Genomic DNA, 13462 nt, shown 5'->3' with positions numbered 1-13462 from the left:
ATCTTTGTGGAGTTTTGACCAGTCAAACTGCTGTCTTATGTGGGCTTTTAGTTTTAGTTTAGAGATACAGCACTGAAACAGGCCCTTCGGCCCACCTAGTCTGTGCCGACCATCAACCACCCATTTATACTAATCCTACACTAATTTCATATTCCTACCACGTCCCCACCTGTCCCTATATTTTTCCCTACCACCTACCTATACTAGGGGCAATTGCTAATGGCCAATTTACCTATCAACCTGCAAGTCTTTGGCATGTGGGAGGAAACCAGAGCACCCGGAGGAAACCCACGCAGACACAGGGAGAACTTGCAAACTCCACACAGGCAGTACCCGGAATTGACCCCGGGTCCCTGGAGCTGTGAGGCTGCAGTGCTAACCACTGCACCACTGTGCCGCCCTCATGTCTATCCCGACATGTACAGCCACTGTAATCTCATGGGCCATTCTTATTATTTCTCTCCGGTACCTCTGCAGCACTACGAGCTGGTGAACCACTGTCCACTCCTTGCTCTCAGGTCTGTGAGGAGAACTCCATTTCCTCATCAGTACCTCATTCCTTAAATATTAGGAATCAGGGACTCCCTCTGCTTCAGTTTCAGATTGGGCAGCCTGTGCTAATTCTCTCAATACTGGGTCAGCTCGCTGAGCCTCAGCTAGGGAAGATCCATTTAATTCATTCCCTGGGTCGTCTAGCTTTCCAAAGAAAGTCTCAGATGGATGGACCTCATGGCCATCTGCCTGCAGTGCCAATTCAGTCTCCTCTGGGGGAGCTGGTTTGATTATGGCCTGACCCACTACACATTCAGGGAAACTGCAGGGGACCGTCTCCTGCCACTGTTCTGTCTGTCTGACCACCTGCAGTCTCTCTTTCACTACTGGGGAAGCTACCATCTTCATCCCCGCCAGATCATTGCCTAGGAGCAGGTCAACCCCGTCCACAGGCAAACTAGGGACAATCCCTACGATCACCGGTCCCAAAACTAGGTCGCACTCCAAAGTACAGGCATACACTGCCCTTCAATACCATTCACCACCATTCTGGAGTTTACTGCACTTTCTGGGGAAAAGGTCAGACCTTTACCCAGTAAAAGGGATCTAGTGGCCCCTGTGTCCCTGAGGATTACGATGGGCTTGCTTGACCCACTCGAGGGTATGGGGTTACTCTCCCTTCCTTGTGTGCATAGAGAATCAGATGGGCGTCAACGATTCCATGTTATTGTTTGAAGAAGAGCAGAGAATTCTGTTACTGCCTTGGTCAATATTCCTTCCGGAACCATTATCTACTTAGTCATCTCATTGCGTTTTTGTGATATTCCTGTATAAAAATGACTCCCATGACAAGTAACTTATTGTTTTTAAGGTGTTTTTCTAAGAGATGTGGTAGCACGGTATAAGTGCGAGTCTTAATGTAAATTTAAGGAGGTTATTTAAATTAAATAATGATCACAGACCCATAGGGATTTTTTAAATCGGCAAGTCTAACTGGGATTAAAATTTACTAGAATTTTTATTATCAGCCACAGATATGTCGAAGACACAACTATCAGAAGCAGTTAATGATTTGTGGAAAGAGAATCTAGCAAAGGGAGACTGGTGTGACAGTAAACCTTGTGACTTTTAATCTCAAGATATTGTAGCGAAGCAGTTAAAAAATGTAAATAGACACATAACCAGAAGAGTAGATTACAAGTCGATAGAAGTAGTGCTGAGGTTTTATGATGCACTGGTATGAACTCACTTTTAGTACTGTGGAATTCTAATCAACACACTTCAAAAGAAACATACCTACATTGTGGAGGGTGAACAAAGAACAATACAGCACAGGAACAGGCCATTCGGCCCTCCAAGCCTGCGCCGATCTTGATGCCTACCTAAACTAACACCTTCTGCACTTCCGGGGCCCATATCCCTCTATTTCCTTCCTATTCATGTATTTGTCAAGATGTCTCTTAAACGTCGCTATCGTATCTGCTTCCACCACCTCCCCTGCTGGCAGCAAGTTCCAGGCACTCACCACTCTCTGTGTAAAAAAACTTGCCTCGCACATCCCCTCTAAACTTTGCCCCTCGCACCTTAAACCTATGTCCCCTAATAACTGACTCTTCCACCTGGGAAAAAGCTTCTGACTATCCACTCTGTCCATGCCGCTCATAACTTTGTAAACCTCTATCATGTCGCCCCCTCCACCTCCGTCATTCCAGTGAAAACAATCCGAGTTTTTCCAACCTCTCCTCATAGCTAATGCCCTCCAGACCAGGCAACATCCTGGTAAACCTCCTCTGTACCCTCTCCAAAGCCTCCACGTCCTTCTGGTAGTGTGGCGACCAGAATTGCACGCAATATTCTAAGTGTGGCCTAACTAAGGTTCTGTACAGCTGCAACATGACTTGCCAATTTTTATACTCTGTGCCCCGACCGATGAAGACAAGCGTGCCGTATGCCTTCTTGACTACCTTATCCACCTGTGTTGCCACTTTCAGTGACCTGTGGACCTGTATGCCCAGATCTCTCTGCCTGTCAATACTCCTAAGGGTTCTGCCATTTACTGTACACCTCCCACCTGCATTAGACCTTCCAAAATGCATTACCTCACATTTGTCCGGATTAAACTCCATCTGCCATTTCTCCGCCCAAGTCTCCAACCGATCTATATCCTGCTGTATCCTCTGACAATCCTCATCATATTCTGCAAACTCCACCAACCTTTGTGTCGTCCGCAAACTTACTAATCAGACCAGCTACATTTTCCTCCAAATCATTTATATATACTACAAACAGCAAAGGTCCCAGCACTGATCCCTGCAGAACACCACTACTCACATCCCTCCATTCAGAAAAGCACCCATCCACTGATACCCTCTGTCTTCTATGACCGAGCCAGTTCTGTATCCATCTTGCCAACTCACCTCTGATCCCGTGTGACTTCACCTTTTGTACCAGTCTGCCATACGGGACCTTGTCAAAGGCTTTACTAAAGTTCATATAGATAACATCCACTGCCCTTCCTTCATCAATCATCTTAGTCACTTACTCAAAAAACTCAATCAATTTAGTAAGACACGACCTCCCCTTAACAAAACCATGCTGTCTCTCGCTAATACGTTCGTTTGTTTCCAAATGGGAATAAATCCTGTCCTGAATAATCCTCTCTAATAGTTTCCCTACCACTGACACAAGGCTCACCGGCCTGTAATTTCCTGGATTATCCTTGCAACCCTTCTTAAACAAAGGAACAACATTGGCTATTCTCCAGTCCTCTGGGACCTCACCTGTAGCCAATGAGAATGCAAAGATTTCTGTCAAGACCCCAGCAATTTCTTCCCTTGCCTCCCTCAGTATTCTAGGGTAGATCCCATCAGGCCCTGGGGACTTATCTACCTTAATGCTTTGCAAGACACCCAACACCTCCTCCTTTTTGATAATGAGATGACTGAGACTATCTGCACTCCCTTCCCTAGGCTCATCATCCACCAAGTCCTTCTCTTTGATGAATACTGATGCAAAGTACTCATTTAGTACCTCGCCCATTTCCTCTGGCTCCACACATAGATTCCCATCTCTGTCCTTGAGTGGGCCAACCCTTTCCCTGGTTACCCTCTTGCTCTTTATATATGTATAAAAAGCCTTGGGATTTTCCTTAATCCTGTTTGCCAATGACTTTTCATGACCCCTTTTAGCCCTCCTAACTCCTTGCTTAAGTTCCTTCCTACTGTCTTTATATTCCTCAAGTGCTTCGTCTGTCCCTAGCCTTCCAGCCCTTACAAATGCTTCCTTTTTCTTTTTGACTAGGCTCACAATATCCCGTGTTATCCAAGCTTCCCGAAACTTGCCAAACTTGCCTTTCTTCCTCACAGGAACATGCTGGTCCTGGATTCTAATCAGCTGACGTTTGAAAGACTCCCACATGTCAGATGTTGATTTACCCTCAAGCAGCCGCCCCCAATCTAAATTCTTCAGTTTCTGCCTGATATTGTTATAATTAGCCTTCCCCCAATTTAGCACCTTCACCCGAGGACTACTCTTATCCTTATCCACAAGTACCTTAAAACTTACGGAATTATGGTCACTGCTCCCGAAATGCTCCCCCACTGAAACTTCGACCACCTGGCTGGGCTCATTCCCCAATACCAGGTCCAGAATGGCCCCATCCCTAGTTGGACTATCTACATACTGTTTCAAGAAGCCCTCTTGGATGCTCCTCACAAATTCTGCCCCATCCAAGCCCCTAGCACTAAGTGAGTCCCAGTCAATATAGGGGAAGTTAAAATCACCCACCACCACAACCCTGTTACCTTTACATCTTTCCAAAATCTGTCCACATATCTGCTCCTGTACCTCCCGCTGACTGTTGGGAGGCCTGTAGTAAACCCCCAACACCGTGACTGCACCCTTCCTATTCCTGAGCTCCGCCCATATTGCCTCGCTGCATGACCCCTCTGAGGTATCCTCCCGCAGTACAGCTGTGATATTCTCCTTAACCAGTAATGCAACTCCCCCACCCATTTTACATCCCCCTCTATCCCGCCTGAAGCTTCTAAAGCCTGGAACATTTAGCTGCCAATCCTGCCCTTCCCTCAACCTAGTCTCTGTAATAGCAACAACATCATATTTCCAAGTACTAATCCAAGCTCTAAGTTCATCTGCCTTACCTGTTATACTTCTCGCATTGAAACAAATGCACTTCAGACCACCAGTCCCGCTGTGCTCAGCAACATCTCCCTGCCTGCTCTTCCACTTAGTCCTACTGGCCTTATTTACTATGTCCTCCTCCTCATTTATTTCACCAGCTATCCTACTGCTCTGGTTCCCACCCCCCTGCCATACTAGTTTAAACCCTCCCGAGTGACGCTAACAAACCTTGCAGCCAGGATATTAGTGCCCCTCCAGTTTAGATGCAACCCGTCGTTCTTGTACGGGTCCCATCTGTCCCTGAAGAGAGCCCAATGGTCCAGATATCTGAAATCCTCCCTTCTACGCCAGCTGCTCAGCCACGTGTTTAGCTGCACTATCTTCCTATTTCTAGCCTCACTGGCACGTGGCACAGGGAGCAATCCAGAGATTACAACCCTGGAGGTCCTGTTTTTTAATTTACTACCTAACTCCCTAAACACCCCTGCAGGACCTCCTCACTCTTCCTGCCTATGTCATTGGTACCGATGTGTACCACAACCTCTGGCTGTTCACCCTCCCCCTTCAGAATGCCCCCTGTCCATTCAGAGACATCCTTGACCCTGGCATCAGGGAGGCAACATACCATCCTGGAGTCTCTTTCACGTCCACAGAAGCGCCTATCTGTGCCCCTGACTATAGAGTCCCCTATAACTATTGCTCTTCTGCACTTTGTCCCTCCCTGCTGAACAACAGTGCCAGCCGTGGTGCCATTGCTCTGGCTGCTGCTGTTTTCCCCTGATAGGCCATCCCCCCCAACAGTATCCAAAACGGTATACTTGTTAGAGAGGGGGATAGTGCAAGGATTTCTAAGAAGAATAACCATGCGAGATGAACATGCAGGGTTACGGGGAAAAGGCGAGAGAATGACACTAAGTAAATTGCTTTTTCGGAGAGCCGGTGCAGACACGATGGGCCAAATGGCCTCCTTCTGCGCTGTAACAATTCTGAAACTTGATAATTCGATGAAATTTTCCTGCACTTGCAGCAGTAGACTTCCTGGGTCTCATGTTTGCGGCAGTTAAGGCCACAGCTTGTTCAGCTGTGCTTTCCATCAGGGTCCCTTTACTGAGAGGATGTGCTCTGCTTAACCCTACAGGTTTCCCTTTAGTTTCCAGCAGTCAGCTCTTAAATGTCCTGCTTTATTACAATGGAATCACGCATGTCTCCGGGTCTCACTGCTACTTATAGCACCTTCCTTTTTGGCTGGGGAGGGCCCCCTGTGTCTCCTGCTCTTCTTCCCCTCCCAGGGCTTCTATCACCTTCCCACCCTTTGTCCTTTTTGGATTTGTGGGGGTGATTAGGAAAGGTTCTCCCCTGGGAATCCAACTTATAAATGAAAGCAAACTCATTGGCCAGGACTGATGCCTACCGGGCTCTAGGAGCCTTCTGCTTTTCTGCCTGTGTCTTTATGGAGATTGGGAGAGAGTTTTTAAATTCCTCTAATGAGATTACTTCTCTGAGATTTTCATAGCTGAGCTGTACTTTAAGAGCCCTCATCCACGGGTGAAAAACCAGCTGCTTATTTCTCTCAAACTCCAGGTAAGGGAGAGAGTAGGTCCCCTTAAGGATCAGTGTGGTAATCTATGTGTGGAGCCACGGGAAATGGGTGAGGTCTTAAATGAATACTTCTCGGCTGTATTTACAGTGGAGAAGGTCATGGAAGCTAGTGAGTTCAAGGGAGGGACCAGCAATATCCTGGAGCATATCAACATTACAAAGGAGGAGCTGTTGGAGGTTTTGAAGCGTATTAAGGTGGATAAATCCCCAGGGCCTGACCAGGTGTATCCTTGGATGCTATGGGAAGCAAGGGATGAGATTGCTTGGGCCCTGGCAGAGATTTTTGTATCATCCTTAGCCACGGGTGAGGTACCGGAAGACTGGGGGATAGCTAATGTTGTGCCTTTATTTAAGAAGGGCAGCAGGGATAAGCCAGGGAACTACAGGCCGGTGAGCCTTACATCAGTGGTGGGAAAGTTATTGGAAGGGATTCTGAGAGACAGGATTTATATGCATTTGGAAAGGCATGGTCTGATTAGGGATATTCAGCATGGCTTTGTGCATGGGAAATCATGTCTCACGAATTTGAATGAGTTTCTTGAGGAGGTGACCAAGAGCATTGATGAGGGCGGGGCAATGGACGTTGTCTACATGGACTTTAGCAAGGCCTTTGACAAGGTCCCGCATGGTAGGCTGGTCCAGAAGGTTCGAACACATGGGATCCAGGGTGAGCTAGCAAATTGGATACAAAATTGGCTTGGTGATAGGAGGCAGAGGGTGGTCGTGGAGGGTTGTTTTTCAGATTGGAGGCCGGTGACCAGTGGTGTGCCGCAGGGATCAGTGCTGGGCCCTCTGTTGTTCGTCATATATATTAATGACTTGGATGTGAATGTAGGGGTCATGATTAGTAAGTTTGCAGATGACACCAAAATTGGTGGTGTGGTGGACAGTGAAGAAGTTTGTCTAAGGTGACAACAGGATATAGATCAACTGGGAAAGTGGGCAAGGGATTGGCAAATGGAATTTAACGCAGACAAGTGCGAAGTGATGCATTTTGGGAAGTTAAATCAGGGCAGGACATATACAGTGAATGGCAGGGCCCTGGGGAGTGTTGTTGAGCAGAGAGACCTTGGGGTACAAGTACATAGCTCCCTGAAAGTGGCAACACAGGTGGACAGGGTGGTGAAAAAGGCATATGGCATGCTTGCCTTCATCAGCCAAGGCATTGAGTACAAGAGTTGGGATGTCATGTTAAAGTTGTACATAACATTGGTTTGGCCATATTTGGAGTACTGTGTGCAGTTCTGTTCGCCGCACTACAGGAAAGATGTGATTAAACTAGAGAGGGTGCAGAAAAGATTCACAAGGCTGTTGCCTGGTTTGGAGGGCTTGAGTTATAAAGAGAGATTGGATAGGCTGAGTCTGTTTTCCCTGGAGCGAAGGAGGCTGAGAGGGGACATAATAGAGGTATATAAAATTATGAAAAGCATAGATAGGGTAGATAGCCAGCGTCTGTTTCCCATGGTAGGGGTGACTAAAACTAGAAGGCATAGATTTAAAGTGAGAGGGAGGAGGTTTAAAGTGGATCAAAGGGGTAGATTTTTCACACAAAGAATAGTGGGTATCTGGAATGAGCTGCCAGAGGAGGTGGTGGAGGCAGGAACAGTAGCAACATTTAAGAGGCATCTAGACAGGTGCTTGAATGAGCAAGGCATAGAGGGATATGGAATTAATGCAGGCTGGTGGGATTTGTATAGATAGGCATTATGATCGGCATGGACGCGGTGGGCCGAAGGGCCTGTTTCTATGCTATACGACTCTATGACTCTATAAGTTTGATCAGCTTGCTTCTTGAGGGTTCTAAACTTTTTGCGATAGGCTTCCGGTACTAACTCATATTCCCCGAGGATAGCATATTTTGTCAGTTCCTAATTTGATGAACTCTCGTCTGGCAACATGGAATAAACCTCATGGGCTTTTCCAGCTAATTTACTCTGTAACAGCAGAGTCCAAGCCTCAGCTGGTCACTTTAACTGCCTTGCCAGTTTTTCAAAAGACACAAAAAATGGTTCCATGTCTTCCTCATTGAATTTAGGGATCAGTTGGGAGAGTTTTAACAATTCTCTACCCAGCCCTGAATTCCACTTCTCCATATTGACCATGCTTTCACTGGGGTTACTCTGTCACCCCCTAGTTAACTCAAGCTGCCTTAGCGCTCTCTTTTCGCATGCTTTTTGCAAAGTTCTTTCTCTTTCTCTCTCTCTCTCTTTCTTCTAATTCCAGTTTCCTCTGTTCCAATTGTATCTTTGCTAGCAATGCCCTGTCAGAGTCTACTTCTAATCCTGTTTCTCCTTCAGATTCAAGGGAAAAATGGTTGGCCACTAGTCGTAGGATTTCAGACTTCTTAGCCTTGCTACATAGTGATTCCGCACTGCTCAGCCATTTTCCTCAACTCCTCCATAGACAGTGCTGTTAACTTATCCCAAGTTACTTCACCCTGGCTTGGGGATCTACTAGCTTCAGTTGTATACATGTTAGTATTCTAACACACACAACCACAAGAAAACCTGTATTGAAATCTTTTCTCTTGTTTGATTGGGAACAATTTGACTTCCCACTTCCAATTTCTTGTTTGTCTGTAGGTAAAATCTTGGACGCTAGCCCCCAAATTTCTGTTATGATGAGGCGAGAAGGGGTCTAGGGGTTCCCTCTCAGCCTTTGCCTGGTTTAACCGTAACAGGGTTTAATTTTTAAACTGTGTTTTTAGCTCCCCCTTAGTGAATCCTTGTTCATGCTCCAATTGTAAGGCAAAGAAATCGAACAGGTTTCCTTAGATTTAAACAAGAAAGATAGAAGTTTATTAATCTTAAAGACTAATCTGGTTAACGACTATGAATTTGCGCACAACCACACTAGCATGCATAAACACACACGCTGATAGTGACAGAAAAAGTAGGTGGAATAAAGGGGAAACGTTTGAGGCAATATCTGGTAGTTACAGTCCTTTAAGTTTGATGTTGAGTCTTTGGTTGCTGGTAAGTGTTGCAATTCATTGGGGCCCAGTTCACACTTCAACCTGTTCCGATGTAGGAGTCTTTTCTTTCTTGAGCTTTATGTGTCTTCCATGGGTCCGGTGGCTTGGGGGAAAGCGAGAGAGAGAGACAACCAGGCGAGAGCCTTGCTTGTTATTTCTTCAGTTGCACCACTGCTTTCTGAATTCAAACTGTCCTGCGGCTGGTTCTAAAGCCCTGGGCCATCCAATTAGTCATGTGACCAGCTGGTTTAACCAGGCCTGGCTCTGTGGATTGTATCATCTTAGCAGGGCCTGGAATGCGCTTCCTTACACCTTCACTGTCTGGTGATCAACATTCATTTGGGTTAATTGGAGCAGGGAATAGTCCTTTGTCTCTACAAGCAGTGTTTCTTCGTCTGAAAATGTCTGTCCAGCCCAGTGTCTTGTGATCTTCAAGCAAGTCATTTCTTCACTCCAGCAACAGTTTAAAATCAATGTTCATATGACAAAATTAATATGCTCATTCTTGGCAGGTGGGGGGTCTGCATGACAGTCGCATTCAAATTCAAGTATTCCAGTGCTGTCCTTGTTGGGCTGCTGAACTCAATATTCTGTAAACTTCAACTGATGCTAAAATATTCTGCTGTTTGTATCCTATCCCACAGCACGTGCAGTTCACCGATTGCCACTGTTCTTCGGGATCTCTGTTGGCTCCCAGTCCTCTAATGCCTCAATTTAAAAATTATTATCCTTGTGTTTAAATTCTTTCTATTTCTGTAGCCTCTTCCAGTGCTACTATTGAAACAGTCAAGATTGAGATCAATGGGTTTTTGTGGATAAATGCATTGGGGAACTTCGAGAAAAGGTGGGTGAATGGAGTTGAGGTACAGATCAACCATGATCTAATGGAATGGTTGAACAAGCTTGAAGGGCTAAATGACCTGATCCTGATCCTATGTTCCTATCCTCCATGAACTCTGGTCTCTTGTGATTTTCCCCCTTTGCCCCAACATTAGTGGCCCTGCATTCAGCCACTTAGGCTCTACACTCTGGAATTCACTAACTAAACCCCACCTCTTTCTCATTCTTTAAGTCCCTCCTTAAAACCCATTTCTTTTACCAAGCTTCTCATCACTTCTAATCTTTTCAGCTTTGGCTTGGTGTGTATTTTTCCATGAAAAGATATAATAATGTAAGTTCTGCAGAAATAAATAAATAACTTTCTAATATCCCAAATAAACTCTCAAAGAGGAGGAAAAATAATTTCTTGGAAAATATACTAGACTGCTTAACAATGAAAAGTCTTCATATTCAACAGAGATGTCTACTGGGTCAGTCAAAATGAACTGCTTAAAATTTATCTGAAAGCAAAATGCACTTTTTTTTAAACAGAGTAAGCTGTTTTGAATTGTGAGAAGATTTAATAAAGTCTAAAAATGAAATGTTTTAATTTAATTCTAATCCTCACTCTTTTATTCAGGTGCTTTGTTCACACTGTCAATTATCATGTATACCTGCTGGATATCAGCTGTTTCTCAAATGCAAGAAATTACAGATTTTGACCTTGGAAAGTTCGAAGTGAAGTATGGCTGGTCGTTCATGACAGCTCCTATTGGGATATTCTTCTCTCTCATTGCAGGCTTGTTGTTCATTAAAGTAGCTGGTACTGCTGATCAGGGAGGAATAAGCATCATTTAAATGTATATACTGCACAACCAATCGCAAAATGTGAAAAATGCCATTATTGCGATAAAAAAGCATTAACTTGATAATCTGACAGCTTGTAATCATAACTGCTCTCAGCATGCAGCTTCAGGATTTTAACTGCATTCTCCATTCTTAATGTGTCATTAACGAAATGTTTGATGTTGCTAAAAAGAGATAGCTGATATGATTTGCTTCAGTTGTCTTTTTTAATTCTTAAGATCATGCTTTAGGGGATCATAACATTGCATTAAAATTCTGTTGTAAGCAGCTAAACAGTAATTTGAATTATCAGATTTCAGCACAGTTGCTGTGTATGTAAATTCATCAGTAACTTTTTGAGTTGACAGCAAATAAAAAGGATAATTCAGAAATGGATAGCTGTCAAAGTATAGAATAGGAAACAATGTACACAGGAAAAGAACCACTGGAATTTCAAACAAAGGCAAGAATGTTCCCCACTTGAAAAGTTTTCAGGGGGCAGGTCCATTTCCAGGTCCTGATTCCGCTGGTTTCTGCAGTCTAGCCACCAGCATGATCTTACAGGAGCTGGTCAATTAACAGGCTGTCTCCACATTTACCATCCAATTAGGGACAGCAGGTGGCACACGGATGTGGGAGGGCCAATTGGAGGAACCCTAAGGAGGGCCAGCCAGCAGCCTCACTGGGAAAGGTGGTCTCTGGAGAGTGAAAGGGTGTCACACAATGGAGGCGCTCGTCTAAAGGTCCAAATGACATCGTATGAATAATGATCAGAACCATCTCAGGGATCAGTATTTGGTGCCGTTTGCCCAGCATACATGTGGATGCGCAGCTTACAGCCTTTTCGGCTCATTTTTACTGATTCTGAAAGATTGTATGCTGGCACTCAAACCTCCCACTGTCAGGCTGCCTCTGATGCATTGCTAAATTCCTGATAAAATGGTGGGCCTATGCACTGTTGGTAATATTTCAATGCATTGCCAGAATAGGTGCTTATTGTCCTATTAATTACTTTAATTGGCTACCTGCTGCTGCCAGGTGGGCAGCTATTGCCTCCAGGAAAAGGGCAAGGTGGTGGGAACACGGGGAGCTGGCCCAACCCATGCTGCATTCCAAATTTTCACACCCATCCACCCCCCCTCCCCCATCCCTCCGCCCCCCTCCCCACGTCTCCACCAAAAGCTGCCTCCAGCTAGAGTTGCCTACATTGAGCTATTTTGGGCAAATTGTTGCATCCCCAAAATTTGACAACTGTGAATAATTTCAGGTGGACTTGCCCTTTGGAAGCTGTACACATGGATATGCATTTTAAGCTCTTCTGCCTACAAATCAGAGGAACTATTGCACCAAAGCAAAATACTGTGGATACTGAAAGTGTGAAATAAAGGCTGAACATGCTGGAAATACTCCGCAGATCTGGCAGCATCTATGGAGAGAGAACAGAATTAACGTTTCAAGTCTATGAATGGAAAAGATTCGAGATGTAGCAGGTTTTAAGGAAGAGGCAGGGAAAGGGGTGGAGGGAAAGAACAAAAGGAAAGGTCTGTGGTAGGATGGAAGGAAGGAGAGATTAAATGGCAAAAGGGATGATGTTGCAAGGCAAAAGGAGATGGTAGTGGGACAGTGGTGCAGTGGTTAGCACCGCAGCCTCTCAGCTCCAGTGACCCGGGGTTAATTCTGGGTACTGTCTGTGCGGAGTTTGCAAGTTCTCCCTGTGACCGCGTGGATTTTCGCCGGGTGCTCCGGTTTCCTCCTGCAGCCAAAGACTTGCAGGTGATAGGTAAATTGGCCATTGTAAATTGCCCCTAGTGTAGGTAGGTGATAAGGAATATGGGATTACTCTAGGGTTAGTATAAATGGGTGGTCGTTGGTCGGCACAGACTTGGTGGGCCGAAGGGCCTGTTTCAGTGCTGTATCTCTAAATTAAAAAAAATGTTAAAAAAGTGTTATGTTGTTTTCCTGGGTGCCCAAGGAAGGGAATTGTTTTCTCACTTGCGCTTCGCATTTGATATAGAAAACAATTTTCAAACACAATGTAATTTTCTAACTGTGAGCTTTGTATTATCTACTTTGATAACATAGCTGGATTTTATTTTGATACAATTTCATTGTGATAATTTTTTTTCCTTATAACGGTTAATATTGTACAACTAAATAAACTAACATTAATGTTGCCATTGTATCATGCTTTATTGAGCTAAAATGTCAGAAAACTCTTCTCAACAAATTATTTTGAAAGTGCAATTAGTGTTATATGGGCTAACATGGCACCCATTCTGCAATAGTAGTAACTGATAAACAATCTTGAAATGAGTGATTAGATTTTGGGATAGTATTGGCTAAGAGAGAAGTATTGGCCATGGCACTTGGAGAACTTCCTGCACTTCTTTAATACCATGTCTGGCACGAGGGAAAAAGTGTAACTCATGCTTAAGGATGAATCACTTCGTAAAGATGTGCAGGTCATCGAAGAAGACAGCTTTGTCAGTTCGACACGTGGTGGAACCTATTCTGGAGACCAAAATATGGCATGTGTATACTATCCTGGACAGTAAAGTGCCCAGTCCTATGTTCGAGGAGTCACATCAAGAA

General features: G+C 44.8%; 1 protein-coding gene across 1 annotated transcript in view; it reads left to right on the top strand.

Annotated features, from left to right (window-relative positions):
- The window catches only part of LOC137371360 (transmembrane protein 182-like), a 65203-nt gene extending 52160 nt beyond the window's left edge, over positions 1-13043 (top strand). Inside the window, exon 5 of the mRNA XM_068033827.1 lies at positions 10665-13043. Coding sequence (XP_067889928.1) covers positions 10665-10882 — 218 coding nt within the window. The 3' untranslated portion in view covers positions 10883-13043. The remainder of the gene's footprint in view (positions 1-10664) is intronic.
- Positions 13044-13462: the final 419 nt, after the last annotated feature.

This window comes from Heterodontus francisci, chromosome 6 (genome assembly GCF_036365525.1).
Source record: "Heterodontus francisci isolate sHetFra1 chromosome 6, sHetFra1.hap1, whole genome shotgun sequence".
Classification (NCBI taxonomy): domain Eukaryota; kingdom Metazoa; phylum Chordata; class Chondrichthyes; order Heterodontiformes; family Heterodontidae; genus Heterodontus; species Heterodontus francisci.
Note: the sequence above shows the minus strand (reverse complement) of the source record. Positions and strands in the feature narration are given on the sequence as shown.